This window comes from Lepeophtheirus salmonis, chromosome 1, assembly GCF_016086655.4.
Source record: "Lepeophtheirus salmonis chromosome 1, UVic_Lsal_1.4, whole genome shotgun sequence".
Lineage (NCBI taxonomy): Eukaryota > Metazoa > Arthropoda > Copepoda > Siphonostomatoida > Caligidae > Lepeophtheirus > Lepeophtheirus salmonis.
Window position 1 is genome coordinate 28,210,484 of NC_052131.2, and position 17,156 is coordinate 28,227,639.

A 17,156-nucleotide genomic window follows, 5' to 3' on the forward strand; every position below is an offset into this window, starting at 1 on the left:
GATTAAAGGTTGCAATATAAAATAGCTAATAGGGGTAACGATGTGAACTAGCTTTAAATTTTTGTCAGTGTTGCACTCGATCAACAATTTATGGTCAATCCTAATGGCTTCTACCTCTAATATGTACATAATTAAATGATACCTTTATACATGTATTTAAGAATACAACTCATTAATAAAATTATCAGCCTAAATTTATTTCGCGCTTTATCGTTTTAATTTCTCTTTGTCAGAAAATAATAATTTATTTTACAAATAACTCTTCCTCAGTTCAACTCTACAATTATTTATTAATGAAAACTTGAAAAGCGTCCTCTAACGGTAAACGTTAGGGATATTTCCCACGCTCAAATGTACATAGTGTATTATAATTTATAGATATTATATGGTCGTATATGGTAAATATAGAATACTGAATAGGTCCTCGGTAGGACCGTAGTACGTACGTCCGTCCTCACTACTCTTCTTCTTCTTCCTCCACACGCCTTTTTCTTTCAACTCCTTTTTTTTTTGCTCCCTCCTCCGTCGTTTGTAATTTAGTAGTTTATTCGGAGTCAGTCCTTAGGAAGGTTCTGTCACCTGTGTTAGTAGTGTTGTGTATGTATGCGTGTGTTTGAGTGAGTGTGTGAAGGAATTGTGAGTCAGTCTGTGATTACTGATTCCATTTGCTTTATTTATTATTCTAAAAAAACTGTTATTTGTTTTCAGTGCATCGACATTGAGTCTGACAAAACTTACTCAAGGTATGTATCTAACTTACGTTTACTCTTTTCTTCAAAAATATTCTTAAATAATTCATCTTCTCCTGGAATCAAGGAGCAAGTCGGTGTATACAGTTCATTTTGTTCTTATGTCAATTATTCCCTTGTTTTAGCAACTCTCAAATGATTTGCAAGAGTAACAATTAAACATCAAGTTAAAATGCGTAGGCTGTTCTCTGCATCTTTCCTTTTAAGCAAAGCAATTGTCACCTTCATTGTCCCAACTCCTCATATCCCCAATGTTATTGTATTTTTTGTTTTTTGCAGATTTGGAGAATGACTGGATTTCAAGTGAGAAACTCCACTCGAAAAACCCATACTTTATTAACTTAATAGCCAATAGACAAAATAATCGAGTAAATTCTAATCAGAATGGGTCTACTACCTCTGGAATTCTCAGACTGCATACTTGACTCTCCATATTTTCGTGAAAACCTTCGTGCTCACGAAAAGGAGTTGGATAGAACCTCACAGGAAATAAAAGGGATCATTAAGGACATTCAAGATGTTGTGGAAGCTGCAAAAATCCTCTCTAAGGCCAAAAGAACACTTGCTAAAAGTTTAGCCTCATTTCGATTTGATTGTATTGGTAGCTCTCTCACAGATGATGAGATTGTGATATCCAATAGCTTAAAGGTGTGTGTTTATCCTCTCAAAACTCTATAAACTTGAGTTTTAATGATGTATTGTTTATTTTCCAGGAGTTCGCTCGATTCTTGTCTCTTGTCGAAGAAGAGATGGATCGAATGCTTGAGCATTCCTACGATAAATTCATTGTTCCTCTAGTCAACTTTCGCAAAGATCAGATTGGTTCTGTTCGAAAAACAAAAAAGGATTTCGACAAATGTACAACCAAATCATGCTCTGTCCAGGATCGATACATCAATTTGAGCTCTAAAAAAGAAGATAGTTTGTCAGAGGCATCTGAGGCTGTTCGCCAAGAAGCTAAAAATCTCCAATCTAGCTCACTTGAATATGTTTATCTGTTACAAGTTGTACAAGAGCGGAAAAAGTTTGAGTTTGCCGAATCCGTGCTTTGTTTTGTTCGTTCGTGGGGTAATTACTATGAGCATGGACATTCTGTGGGTTTAGACTTCTCTAATTATGTAGAGGATCTCAAAACACGGATACAAAAATCAAGAGAGAATTACTCCATCACTATTGAGCGATATGACAACTTTAAAAAATCCATGCTAGATCGAATCGATCCAGGGGTTTTTAATAAAATGTATACGCGTCAGGGGTATTTGTATGCGTGCAAGAAATCCAAGTTAGGAGGGTATGTTTGGGCTAAACTTTATTGCCAATATCAGGCCAAGACCAAAATTTTAACCATGATCCCCTATAATCAACTGAATGGGAAGATAACAACCACAGATACTATTCGGATTTCAAGCTGTCATTGTAAGGAGGAGCCTCAAGAAAAATTTCGTTTTGTTGTAATGGGAGAGGATGTTGGTGAATCGGTAAGGTTTTACTTTTTTTACAAGATACTTTTCACTCTTTTTTTTCTTTCTCAATATGTAAATGATTTGAGAAACATTCATTTGATAGAGTCACGAAATTTTCATAACGAACTTCTTCTGCCTTGAAGAGAGGGAAGGTGTATGTAATTTCCGAATAGAAGCAGTCTTTATAACATTTACAGAGTGGTACATTAAAAACTGAACACTTTGAAATTTAAACTTCAACAAGAAAAAAATTATTGATTAACAATAGAATTTCAACAAAATTGATACTATAAATAGAAATGTGTTTGCGCTACTGCAGTCCTTCTCCTCGACATTCACCCAAAAGGTGTAGTCCATGGGGTCGTCATCAGGGCTGTATGGGGGGGTGTAGCAAAAGTGTGGAAAAAGACTCATTCAAAAGAATCTTGCAACGGAGGAGATGGGTTTCTTTAATTACTGGTATTAAAAGTGGCCTCTCCACCCTCACAAGGCTCTCTTTCCACCCACTTCTTTTTATAGCTCTCTGGACAGACTGGAGTGAAACCCCGATATCTCTTGCATGGGCCCTTATGGACTTGAGGGGTTGGCCTGGACTGTTTTCTTTAACTCCTCCAGGTCCAGTTTTACCTTTTTGACAGAGCCCTTCTTCCTCTCTAACGTTTCGAACTTGCTGACGGCGTAGACAGTGGTCCTGAAGACGCCCAACTTCTTGGAGTGCGCGAATGGAAATTCGGGATCACATTCAAGTGTCATTTTTTTAACTTGTACGTAAGCTTGAGAGCTCAGTTTTTTTTTTGCTTTGTAACTAATTAATTATGCTTTAATATATCGAAATATGAATTAATTTCAATCACTCAACCTTAATTAATTATTGAATTAGTAAGTGTTCAGATTTCAATGGACCCCCCGGTATGTAATTTCCGAGTAGAAGTGGTCTGTATAATATATACATACATTGTAGTTTGTCATGTTTCCAATTCCTCCGCCCAAGAAAATGAAAAATATATATATATATATATATATTTATTTGTTGAGAAAATATTAATTAATGTCCCATCAATTCTCAGATATGTGTTTGTCCCCCTTTCACTCACGCTACACATTGTTGTTTATTTGATTTATATGACTGGGAATTAAAATGTCAGAAGGAGTTCTGTAGCGGTCTCATATATTTTTAGGAGCGAATGAAATTTAGAAGCATTTATTGATGATATGATAACGATAGGGTTTAATAGTAAATAGGAGGGGGGCTCCTCTTTACTGCTAAAAACATGTTTAATTCATAAGAATTTGTATTATGTATTCTTCAAGACAGAAATAAAGGAAAATGGATTAGGTACACATTCAATTGTAATACTTTGTTATCCTTAAAAATCTGATGAAATTTCACATATCATGTTGTGTGGAGGTTAGAAACTTCATATTTGAGGAGGGAGATATCCCCTCCCCCACCAGAAAAATATTTTAAGCATATGCGATCAAAATGCATTATTAGTTAGTGAGTTGATTCATTCTATGGCCTTGACTTTATTTATTTACAAATTGATTTATCGATGCACAATGAAAGGACGTTTGATATGGACTAGGGCGAGCATCAGAGTCCATAGATAGTTCGTGTAATTCAGAGTGCAACACGTTTGCTATATTATTGATTTTTCGTCAAAGGATTTGATTGAGAAGCATAATTTTACCTGTGAAAGGATTCATTAATTGAGTTGAGTTGCAAGTAGTAGGATTCTTTAATTAAAAGGGCTGCTGAACATTTTCTTCTCTTTTCTTTCTCTAAAAGAGTATATATTAATAATATCACCCATTTATTTCTTTAATCTTTCTGAATTTACTCTATAGCCAAATAAAAAGTATGTAAATTAACTTTTTATAGCAAGCAATGACGTCGTTCATGATTATTAGCAGTTATTCTTGTTTTTCTCTTTAATTCTAAATACATCGAATGCAATAATATTATGATTAATGAATAATTAAATCATAAGTTCTATAAAAAAAGAAGTTATTGAGATCCCCTTATGAATTGGCTTTGAGTATTATTAACATAAAACAAGTTTTTTGCTTCATGAATATGAGTATGTCGCGGCCCAAGTTTAACAATGACGTTGTCATCACACTCCCATGCATCTCCCTCTCTCATGAACTTATGCTTCTATTCTTGCTTCTCTGATTTTCATTATATGTATATACCATATCTATGTATACAATTAAAATATAGATGATCAATTTATCATTTGCAGGGTTCATCAAGTTCAACCTATACCTTTCAAGCTCTCACTGACTGGGAAAGAAAGCAATGGGTGGAGGCACTCGGAGGAACATGGCCGGCTGTGAATACTCTTCAACGCATCCGTGCAGACTCTGTTGAAGATAATCTAAACAGTTTGGCATTTACGTTCTTAAAGGACTGTTTGAATGAACTTGAGCGTCGAGGTCTCAAAGACGAAGGACTTTATCGTGTAGGAGGTGTTGTGAGCAAAGTGAAACATTTACTCAATTCTGGATTGGATCCCCAAATAGGGGAAAATCCCCTAGAGCTTCACGACTCCAAAATATGGGAGAGTAAAACGATTGCTAGCGCAGTTAAACAATATTTTAGGGATCTTAACAAGCCTCTCATGACGCATCAACTATATTCTGCTTTTATTGAGGCTGTTAAAAAGGATACGGATGAAACGCGGATTGCAGAGATTCGAAACGTTCTTCAAAAACTTCCCGTCTCCAATCAAGAAATTTTAAAAGTTCTCATTAAACATTTGCATAGAGTGTCTCGCAAATGTGAGTTTAACCTCATGACTGCAGCAAATCTCGGAGTCTGCTTTGGTCCTACATTACTACGACCCCGAGAGGAGTCTGTTGCCTCCATTATGGACATAAAATTCTGCAATGAGGTAATTGAAATCCTTATTGAGAATTGTGAAATATTTATGTATGACTCTACATCATCATCTTCACCAAATGAAACTGAGGTTGTGAAAAATGGCTACCGCAAGTGCTCTGTTCCAGAGGAGGTCATCAGTCGTAATAACACTCGAGGGAATTCCATTCCCAAACGTACTCATTCATTCAGCTCTTTTAGTCAAATATCAACGAATTCTCTTCCTGATATTAAGGAATTTGGTGCTCCTAACGGAAATGAATCCAGGTCCAAGTTGCATCAATCTGAAGAAATCCCTCAACCAAAATCTAAAAATGAAGATCTCATGGCCTCTCTTGAACTCATGACGTCCCTAGCTGCGGATTTACCGAATAACTCTTTTTCTACTCTCAAACGCTCTAGAACTATAAATGATAAAAAGATCAATAAGAAACCTCCATTGCCTAAAGTGTCTCTCCTTTCCCCAATTGTCATATCCAATAAACTAAATGGAGAATCTCGTCGATACCGAAAAATAAGTTATCCTGCTATTGTAGTTCCCACCGTCGTTACTCTTCCCCCAAATCGTTCCCCTCAGTCTATTTCCTCTCTCTCTGCCACAAGCATACCAGAGGACGTCAATGAAAAGTCATATAGTGATTTAATAAGTGTGGAGTCCACCTCAAGTTCCATGACAACCAACTCGGGCTCAAAGTATGATAACATCCGCTACGACGATGTACGTAGTCGAGATGGTGATGATGAGAATGAGTCTGAGGAGGAAATGACAGATGATTACTCCATAGCCGAGGAAGAGGAAGATAAAATCCTCTTTGTGGACTCAGGAGGGGATTCTATTAGTGATGACTCTAATTCCCTCAAGAGGAACTCTTTTTTACGAAGAAACAAAAGAAGAACGGCGGGCTTATATGTTGATGGGGATAGAAGGAGAAAGACCTCGAGCTCATCCAACGCAACTACAAACGATGACTTTGACTTGGACAAAAAGGATACCCATAAGCAGACTCATTTGTCCTTCCTACAAAAGATGCTGAGTACAGGACAAACCACAGATGTTTGAGGAGCTTCGATTCATAATTATTATTATAATGATAATAATACCCCCTACATATTAATTAAATATCACTTTGAGTGATGAATGTGATGAGATAGAAAGACTCTTTGTTTGTTTGTTTTTTGAAAAAGTTGTGTGTTGCCTCTTCTGTTGTGTTTTAAACAATGGATTTTTAATTATTTTTCAAATTCTTCATGAAATAGTAGAGTTAAGGCTTTGAATATCTCAATGTATCTCCTGAGCCAGATTTACTTTTATACAATTTTATTAATTTGTCAACTTCTATTCTTTTATAATTATCATTACTGAATGCAAATGATATAATAATTATATATATTCCAGGCAAATTGAAATACTATTTATATATTAATTATATATCTCTACATATCTATCTATAAATAAATATATAAGAATATTACTTACATAATTGAATCAGGATCCAGACTTTATTCGTAAATAAAGGCTGCTGCCTTATTCTGTTTTACATCAATAGTTCGAAAGCAACTTGGGTTGAATTATTATAGTTTATGTGGCAACGAGGGATTTTGTTTTTCTCCTTTTTCCAAAGACTGTAAACAAAAGAGAGCTTGTTCTCATGTCTGGTGTCGAATTACACACTATAAATATACCTATGTATACATTGAGGAGCAATTACTTATAACAGTAGGTATGTAGAATTCTATTGAAAAAGGATCTCAATCAACAATTGCTTATGCATAAATATTAATAACTTTGTGGGAACTCGCGATTCCTTCACAAAAATTCCAATATCTCGGATAACAAATTATAATCTTACTCGTACGTTGTTAAGGACATTGAACTATTTGTACCTATTCTATAGTTCTCACAGAATATTATTGTAAAAGGAATTAGATAATATATATATCTATCCATAAATATTTTTATAAGATAAGATTACAAACCTATTGGTCCGGCCAGACAATTGTATATAAGACACTGATCAAAACATAAAAACAAAGTCGGATTTGAATATTATATACAATATTAGGTATTTGATCTAAAGAGAAACATTTCGGCTCTAAGTATTTAAATATAGGGTAACACATGAGAAACAGGAAGTAGTTCGTAGAGGAAGTAGCTTCCGGTGAGTTGATGCATAATATGTATGTGTATGAAATGTTGTTTCTTCAATGGTTTCCCCACATCCCTTTTCCTTTCTGTATAATAATGATATTTTACCTAGTAGATATTTATCTAATTTGTCAATCTGAGCCACGCATATGTGATATGGTAACTCTGTGATTGACTTTTGAAATCTTTATTCACATGTTATTATACAATAGATTTGTTATTTATTTCCCTTCATTTTTTTCGTTTTTTGAAATAAGATATCAAAATCGATTGAATACATAATATATTATTATGTTCATATAAATGATCCCATACCCATGACTGAGTTACTACCTTGATATATTTATGATAACAAACAAATCTATGTATTAAGGGGAAATAACACAATATTACATATAATCCCCATTGAGAAGCAAGAGAAACAGATTCTAGATTAAATATTGACTAATTATCTCTCTCTTTCATTGCATGTCAACAAATAATTTCCACTTTTTCTTCTTCTTTTCGATTAACCAACTTCTTAATGACTCATCTGGTGCCCCTGTATATAAATTGCGAACTTGTTTATTTATATAATATGTATGCGTTTGTAAACTTGAAATAATCTAGGAATATACCCTTAAATGGGAGTATGTAGATGGAGGAAACAAGTTTATTTATTATTATTTTTAAGTTGTCATAGTATTATTTCCTATTTTTACGATTCAGATTGTAGTAGATATGCGCTTATGATTACGTATTACATTGGATGCAATCCTTGTTCTTTTATGTATGTATTATATTATAATAGGAACCTTGATGGACTCCTTGTCAAGTAATTACTTAACCACAAAGGCTACTACTCACATTATTTTTTTCAAACATAGCATTATTAACCACAAATTTATGTTTGTCCTAATTCAATTAGTCAAATGAGGTCATTTTTAAATCTATATACTAGTAGCCTTTAAAAAAAATTATGACTACCAAGGAGTACTCTCTCGATTTGTAAATCATTTTCAGCCCCTAGAGTGCGGTATTTGGAAATCCTCTTCTTCGTATACACGTACGTGATCCTCATTAAAATAACAACAGCTTATTATTATTCCTTCCCTTTTTTTCTAGCTGACTAAAAAAAAAAAAAAGAAAAAAATGTGAATTTTTATTCTTTCGCAACCTCCTGAGGGGAATTGGGATTCTTATTTTTCCTACTAGCAGCTTGTAGAGAAAAATATGTATGTTGATACTCTATACATAGTTGTATTTTGTACAATAATATAATGTATTCCAGACTCTCTGTTGTGTGACTATCTTTTTACTTTATACATTGTACAAGGACATCACGGTTGAATATTGTTATTAATTCGATATCATGAATGATAAATAAAAGAGAATTTAATAATGATGGTATATCCGTATTCCTATTTTGTGTGTAGATAATAATAAAATATGTTATTACTTTTTAATAAATTTTAATTTGCATTATTATTCAGGCCGTTCATTTCTGAAAAGTTTCCGTTAATTTTTCACTGTTTATTATTTATTTAAAAAAAGACAACCTCGTGATCCATGTTGATCTACAAAGAAAAAAATCCTTCGTGAAATGAACATTTTGAGATACCACAGATGACGTCACTGTGTCACATGAGACGTTAGAGAGTTCTTGATACTCTCAGCGCCCCTAGTCGAGAAAAAAGTAGTATTCCTGTAGCTAATTAAATTTGGGAAAACATTGGTAATTTGTTAATCGTTTTGTCACTTGGTTTTAGCGATGGCCCTGAAGTAAAATATATCTTTGGCACGGCTTTACCTCGTTCTATAAAATATATATATAAACTGTGCTTTTTGTCAGTTGTCGATGCTTCTGGTTATTTTCTTCTACTTTGTATTCTGAGCGTTTATTGGCTGAATTAAAATTATCTTTTGTTAAATTGTAAACAATTCCAAACAATTATTGAATAATAATTTGATAGCTTTGAAGAATTGGCTAAATATAAACTGATTTTGTGCATTTTTTCTGTTTCTTTTCGGATAAAATTTTGCGTGCTACAATATGGTAACGTCGTGTTGGAGAACAATTTATAAAAATGAACGCTGTTCAATGATTTCCCCCCCGTTCAAGCTCTTAAAAATGAAGAGAAAAACCTGTTATTATTCCAATTTCTATACTCTTCTATGATAGTTCTTTTAAAAAGAATCACTAAAATAATACTGAAATAAAAAAAAAAGCTTTTGGTTGTTGTTAAAGAACATCAACTAATCCAAGATATTTTGTACATACATAGCTTGCAAGATTCCATCACTTAAAGTATGCTATAACTTATAAGTCTTAACTTATTTAACCCTCCTTACCTGTTTGTACAAAAATGTACACTAACATCAACAAGAATAACAACACACAGTTTGCATAGTATATTTTGTTGTATTTCTTGAGAAACACAACATTATTGAGTTTGAAGTTCACCATTTTTAAACCTTTACATATAGTTATTGTTCTCTCAATAAAAAAAATCATGGTTGTTATATTTATATATATACAATTCCTTTTATGACATGTATTTATAGATTCCACAATGGAACTCCTCTTATTAGTATTTTGTGGTCAAATCCTTTGAGTCCTATTGTGAGATAATTATATATATAGTATACAACCTATGAATGACTGAGTTCAATAGCAATGAATTTCTCCATGTCCTATTTTTATATTTTATTGATGAAATAGTCAGGCTGTCTTAAGTCCTTTTATGGGTAAAGTGCAGGAGTAGTACATATTCATAAATTTTTTATGAATTTACGAAAACCCCTTTTTCAGAAATTATTTTTCAATTTTAGTTTATGTGTTTAGCCACTGTGACTGACGTGGATGAAGTGAGCCTGTACTTCCATTAGACACCACACAGGCTGGAAAAGATTATTTTATGTTATAAAAAAGGTCATTAGAAATGTATTCTCTAAAAAAAGGGGCCCATATTTTTTTTATCATAAAAAAAGATTCGAAATTAAATTCAAATTTTCCAAAATGAAATGATGGAAAAGGCCCGCACATTTATTTTTGTCCCAGGAAAATCATGATAAACCAATTATAACCTCCGTTTTTATCCTTATGCCTACCAAGACTGAGATTTGGGCTCTATGCAATCTGTTTCACATGGGATCCCGTATTAGTTATGGTCGGTCCTATGTATATGTATTATGGAGGAACACAAGTCCTGAAAATTTGATAACATCTTCACAATTACTATGTACTTCACTCAATAAACTCCACATTCTACCTACTTATACGATAGTACTTGTAGCTTGTAAGTTCTTCCCTCTAACATTGTTTTTTATATAATGTACATAGTACAATCGTAAAATTAAGGTTATCGTGTACAATCATACTTATTATATAGTTATTATCTTTTCAGTTGTTTTTTTTTCTAAAAAGAAAGAGGAAGAAAACATCATTGATGATTGGTGGAAATAATGAATTGGCGGTTATTTTTTTAAATTAATATTTTGAGTTGTATTTTATTTTACGAAAGAAGCGTCATTCTTCTCTCCTTCTTTTCCTTCAACTCTCTTTAGCTAGCTTCTTTGTCGACCATGTGGACGTGAAGAAGGAAAATATAATAATATTCTATAAATCCAGGCTGTTATCGAAAGGCACATTGACATTAATCCTTGGAGTAAAGAGTTCATTGTCCTGATGTTGGTATGAAAAAAAATATAGATGGATTCTACGTACATAAAAAAACTGAATCCCCTCTAACCTTCCTTACTACATAAAATCTTCCCACTAATTAATTTGCAACCTAGGAATGCATTCATGACGTCAGAGTACTCATAGATTTTCACTTTGTCATCGCGTTGTATTAAAGGTATATTAAAAAAATTACTAAATAGTTGCGAAAATTTTCACTTTTGCTTTTCATGCATGTACAATAATACTTTTTTTCCTTTACTTGAAGGTTTCCAAAAAAAAACGAAAAAAGAAATTAGTGTGCGTGTCTCTATGGTTTTGCTTGATCTCTGAAAAAACCTTGCTTGGCCGAGTTGCATCTTAGAGAATAATGTTATGTACAATGTAGGGATACGTACTCCATAGAACACAGTACATAGAGTAAATCAGGTAAATATGTATACATATATTCAATAAACAAACAAACAAACAAAAGATAATAAATAATGTGAGGATAAAGGATGACTGTCGAACCAAGGTGGACACTCTAATCAATTTTGTTCGTTATTTTTTTAGGTCGAGAAGGACTCCACCCATCAAATATAGGATTTTTGCAAATCTTGTAAGTATTACTGTACATATAATACGTGAAAGAGTTGAAAAAATCCTCTTTGGAATGTTAAATATCATTTGAAGAGAAGGATACACTTATGTCTTATGTTCAAGTTATATGTCAGTACGTACTAAATAACTAGTGCTGAGAATTTATCCGATACATATGTTCTTCGATTTGGTTTTAAAAAGGTTATTTCTTGAACGATATTTTAGTGCAGACTTTATACCGAAATTTTATCGTATTCAAATCGTGGGATGGATTTTTTTTCGGTCTCACTCTGTGCACCGATTTTCTCCCAAGTTGCAACCATTCATCCGAAAATAAACAGGTACTAGAATGGGCACTCGGTAGAGCGCAAATCTCCTCTTTAAATCATTCTCCATAAAAATTAACATTCATTACAGCTGTATGTGTCTTTATTATACGTGCAATATGACAATTATGACGTCCGTCAACTAAGTTGAACGGAGGACATGTTTTCTCCTCCATTCGTTTGTTTGTAAAGAGGATTGCATAAAATGTTAACAGTAAAGGGTCATTAAATTTTGAGTGGTCACAATAAACGTTCAAAATACACAATTGACCATAACTTTAAAGCCAATTCAGGTACAATACTTAAATATGTTCTAGCTATTACCAATGTACTTCTTATACAACACAATACCAAGATCACGCAAAAGGTCAAAAAATTTTAACATTGCAAACATTTGACTCATAAAATGGAGCTTAAATTATTGTTAATTTTCAAGGGAAATGATGCTCTACCGAGTGCCCATTCTAGTTTGAGTAATGTATCTTAATTTGTTCCAAAGTTATGGTAGATTATTCGTTTTTAATTTTTTGTGCACCTTTGACCTTGACCTCTCAAAATTTAATAACCTCGTATTGTTAACATGTATAATCTTCCTAAAAAAGTTTTACAAAAATCGGTTGATAGTTGTTCTGTGATCCTGTATTTAAGCAGATAAACAAACAAATTGAGCGAAAACACCACGCTCAAATTCGTTGGTGGAGGTACAAAAAAACAACTAAAATCAGTTTGTATTTAACAAATTCTTTCCAAAGTATAGAAGTATTATTCAATGATTGTGGGAAATTGTTCACAGCTCCTTAACAAGATCTAATTAGAATTTAACTAATCAATATTCGGAACACTAGTAAGCAGAAAGATGTACATTGTAAATTTTTATGTGAGTGAGGTTCCAAAATTCATCAATAAAATCAGCTCAAACCGAATTATAAAAGAGAATCCATACCAAATTTTTAGTATGACATATCCCGACTGATTTTTTCTCTTTGACACCGACATACCAGGCCAACCGTTTTTATTTACCCATTTTAACACAAAGTCTTGTCCATGGCAGGATTCTCGGTGAATTAGGGAACAAGTTTATCAAGTATTAATTTAAACAAAAAAAAAATGTTTTAGTCAACGCATCCACCCTCAAAATTCATGGTGCTCTCCAAGCGGTGGGGGAAGCTTCAGCAGATACTATAGATGTACTTGGTGCTCATGGAGGCCCAGACCTTGTTGACGGATGTCTTCAGGGTACGTTTGCTGTTGTGGCATCTCCTGCGTTGATGGCCGGCATTTGACTATACATGCACAAAGAAGGAATTGTCTTGGGTAGGGGTCGGGCAACTTTTTTTAGCGTTACAGCAAAAGAACTTGTAAAATTAATTTACACCAAACTAGTGGCCTAATGTTTATTTCATTTAACACTAGAAAGTAAAGTCCTTCTTTATGGCGTGGAAATAACACAGAAGAAAAATTACCAACTAAATTTTATTAATTACCCCATTTGGGGTAATTTACCGATGTTCCCCGACCAGTGGTCGAGGAGGTTGAGGTATGGACTCTGCGGTGGCCAGAAGTCCTTTACCCAGAAGTGTATGTTGGCCTGGATCATCTATGGGATTTTCTTTACGTGTAGGCAGGTGCTCAATTTTGTTGGAATACAAGATTGAGCTTTGCTAACAATAGATTTGATCCATGTCCTGAATTTTGACACACCTATCATCCTTTGGTCTATTTCCTAAAGGGAAACACACAAGTTTCTTGGCCTTCCCGTTGGATGCAACCAGGCCTAAGATCATCACTGAAGCAGGGTGTTTGGTGCTGGAGATATATTGGTACGCCTCTGCTACATCCCCAAATGTCAGTACTCGATCATTCTGCCTGTTGAAGACAGGATCAAAAGTAAAGGTCTTCTCATCAGAAAAGATCACTATGAGTCCACATGTTCCCATGAGGTAGGTCAGGATCTGGATACTCCGCAGATACTTTCCTCTTGCCTTTTTTAGACTCCTGGACACCGCTGATGGGGACTTGTTCATCTTCCTGTCATGCCAGCAATTAAGGAACTTGGCTTTTACTTGAGGCCGACTTCAGGTGGTTGGAAGACAAGGAGGGTTTCCTGCCTTCTCCTGGAGAGTGCTTGAGGTTCTCCCCGATCTTCAACCACATGGATACATAGTAAATTGTCTTTCTGAAGGCCTCAGTATGTTCCCAGATAGCTTTTGGGGAAAATCCCGCTCGGAGGAGCGCTGCGATCTTAATACCTTTCTAGTATTGTGTTCTCATGCACGACTAGGACTAGGACACTGTTTTTCTTAGCAATAAATAGCTAATTATGTGTTGTACAACATTGCTTATCGGAGCATAAAAAAAATGACTCTTAACCTCTCAAAATTTGCATAATAGAGATGAGTAAATAATAACGGTTGGCCTGGTAGATCGAATTTTTCTGAGACCAGTCCAGACCGAATTTCTTCAAAGGGCTGGATTAGTTCGGTCCAACAAAAATCATTCTGGTCTCAGATCGTTCATGAATTTCCAGACCAAAACCCGATACTACTATTTACATGACGATCTACTACATATAATAATTAATATGTATTGTACATCTTCTCATGTAGTACATTAAGGAGATCGAAAGAGAAGTTGGTCTATGTTTTTTTAAGGGGAACAACTGATAACCAAAAAATAAATATACAATCTTCATAAGAGGTTTTCTTGTTTTGTTTTTTGTCTCTCATTACAAAGTGAAGTGTTTTATTTAATATGATCCATCTTGGGGACTCTGTGAGTATTATGATAAGATAATAAGAACAACAACAATCATGACGATGGGAATATAACAACAAGTAGACTCTACTTATCTTATATAAACACCTCCTATTCTATTCCCTCTATTCTATTAATGGAAGGGAACTCTTCTTCTTTTATAATGAGATTTGAAGTTCTTCTTGACAGGAAGGACTCTAATATTGTAGTTCCGTGTACTTGTATGTTAAACGGTCCCATTTTAGCTTAATATGTGCTTCCCCTGCACAAAGACCTTCTTTGCTGGAAACAATATAAAAAAAAACGTATTTTGGGAAAGTTTCATACCTTATTCTGTCGTAGCACACGCCATTTTAATTTGAAAAAATAGGGTGTACTTGAATAGTCTGTGCAAAATCCGAAAGATAGTAATACCAGCGCTAATCGAGGTTATGTTTAGTTAGTAGTATCTCTCGGAAGAACACACACCAAGTAGTATTTAAGTGGAATCAAATGCATCTCTAAAAACTTATTGGATATGTTTTTGATATATTAAAAATTAACATACAAAAATTTGAGTGAAATTGAAAATGCACATGTTTGATTTTGTTGAGGTCAAAATACTGACCTCGTGACCTTATGGGTAAAAACTAATTTTATTATTTTAACAAATAATAAAACAATTATCTATTTTTAAATTAGATCGATACCTTCAAAAACATTCAAAATACAGTGATTTAAAGATAGGGTGGATGGCAATTTTGGATTATTTACTATGTTAAACTTGGTGTCATATTTAAAAAAAATCGAAGATGATGATGTTTTTGAGTGATTAATTTGGTTTGGAATGACACATATATATTTCTCTATTCGCTTTATGGAGCGGAGTCCCCATAACACTTTTCAAGCCATTGCTTATTTTGTACATGATTTCCCTTCATCAATAACCAGTGTAAAATTAAAACACGAAATTGTTTTTGATCCACTGTTTTGGAAATAACAAAAACAGCGTCACACTTAACACAATAATTTACAAACTAAAGAACAGATTGTCATGAAACGTTTACAGCTGTCTTTAGAAGGTTTATCGTAACTGAAAATGAGGTTGATAAATTATAATTTAATTTCTCTAAATTTTTTTACCAATATAAGTATTTATCTGTAAATACCTATGGTTTTTTTAATTTTTCTCCAAAAACGTTAAAATTTGAAATTTAATTTTTGAATTTTTTTGCCAAATTGTAGATTTTTGAAACTTAATTTTTGAATTTTTTTGCCAAATTGTGGATTTTTGAAATTTAATTTTTGAATTTTTTTGCCAAATTGTGGATGTTTGAAATTTAATTTTTGAATTTTTTTGCCAAATTGTGGATTTTTGAAATTATTTGTAAAAAGATGTGAATTTTTTTGCCAAATTGTGGATTTTTGAAATTATTTGTAAAAAGATGTGAATTTTTTTTCCAAATTGTGGATTTTTGAAATTATTTGTAAAAAGATGTGAATTTTTGCAAGTTGTTTTCCAAAAATATAATTTTATGAGAGGTGCTATAGATTTTTGAGATATTTTTCGAAAAGTTTAAATATTTTGAAATTTTTTTTCAAATAATTTAATTTTCAAAAAATATTCTATGTATCATTTAAAAAATATGCATTCCAAAGATTTTTGTTCCATTTTGTATATTTTAAGTAATCTCATTTTGAAAAATTATAATTCTACTCATTGTGAATGGACCACTTTATTGTTTTGATCCTTGTACATCATTCCCAAGGAAGGAGTCTACTCTACTCCCTTATGAGGTCTAGTAGTTTTTCTTGGATGAATTCTCTCCAATGATCCCTTGTAGAATTCGGAATCAGAATTCGAACATCTCTTGAGATGGATGATCAAGTTAGTAGTATCTTCTATCGATGCCATTGATCTTCCTTTTACGAGGCATGGTGTCATAACATTGTTATTAAAATCGGAAAAAAATAAAATGATAATGTTAATTATTTTCTTCTACACCCTATAAAAAATGGGATCACTACAAAATGGAAAAACATCCTTGAAGATGCATATTTTTTAAATAGATCTTTTTTAAATCATATATTGATTCTTTTTCTATAATATAAGGTATGATATTCCTCATCACTATGTTTTATAAATAAGTTATACGGTAAGGGTCTAAAAAAGAGTGCCGTTTTTCTCATTTTTTAGCCTAACAACGGAAATATATCGAGTTAAGAACAAGAGTCAATAAAAAAATATTTTATATAAGTTTTATTAATCCCACTTTTAATTTGGGGATTGTTTTAAGGGTAAAAAATGACTTTGAACGATAATAGGCTCAAATTACTATAATTCCAGATATTTCAGAATTAAAATGACTCAGAGAAAAATTGAGATCAGTTTTGGATTTTGAGCTCAAAGATAAATTCCTTTTTATGGTTTGAATTCATTTGTACAAAATGAGTGTTCGCCTGTGTTGTCATTGAAAAAGAGGACAAACATTATCTTTTTTTTTATTATCCCAGCAACAAGTTTTTGTGGAGAAAAAAAATAATATTTACCATAAAACGTGACAGTCTAAAGTACATACACACATATTTTTATAACAGTATTAGAAATGTGT

The 17,156-nt window shown here is 33.0% G+C and overlaps 1 protein-coding gene and 1 long non-coding RNA gene across 3 annotated transcripts; both read left to right on the top strand.

Annotated features, from left to right (window-relative positions):
- Positions 1–538: 538 nt before the first annotated feature.
- LOC121122170 (rho GTPase-activating protein 26) lies at positions 539–6,568 on the top strand. 2 transcript variants are annotated; one of them, XM_040717187.2, is made up of 5 exons: positions 542–617; positions 709–743; positions 1,029–1,397; positions 1,463–2,227; positions 4,459–6,568. In XM_040717187.2, the coding sequence occupies exons 3-5, from the start codon at positions 1,134–1,136 to the stop codon at positions 6,154–6,156; spliced, it is 2,727 nt and encodes a 908-aa protein (XP_040573121.1). In that variant the 5' UTR covers positions 542–617; positions 709–743; positions 1,029–1,133; the 3' UTR covers positions 6,157–6,568. The 2 variants fall into 2 exon arrangements, with proteins under 2 accessions (XP_040573115.1, XP_040573121.1); XM_040717181.2 differs by having other exon boundaries at positions 539–743.
- A 4,218-nt stretch (positions 6,569–10,786) lies between these two features.
- Positions 10,787–12,778, top strand: LOC121122186 (uncharacterized). The gene is made up of 3 exons (XR_005865730.2): positions 10,787–11,081; positions 11,172–11,332; positions 11,459–12,778. It is a non-coding gene; the product is annotated as an uncharacterized lncRNA (long non-coding RNA).
- The last annotated feature ends 4,378 nt before the right edge of the window (positions 12,779–17,156 follow it).

What these genes read in the sequence shown, in the direction of transcription:
- LOC121122170 (XM_040717181.2), top strand. Translation starts at nt 1,134, where the DNA reads ATGGGTCTACTACCTCTGGAATTCTCAGACTGCATACTTGACTCTCCA. An exon ending in TGATATCCAATAGCTTAAAG is followed by an intron (nt 1,398 to 1,462) that starts GTGTGTGTTTAT and finishes TTTATTTTCCAG; the next exon opens with GAGTTCGCTCGATTCTTGTC. An exon ending in GAGAGGATGTTGGTGAATCG is followed by an intron (nt 2,228 to 4,458) that starts GTAAGGTTTTAC and finishes TATCATTTGCAG; the next exon opens with GGTTCATCAAGTTCAACCTA.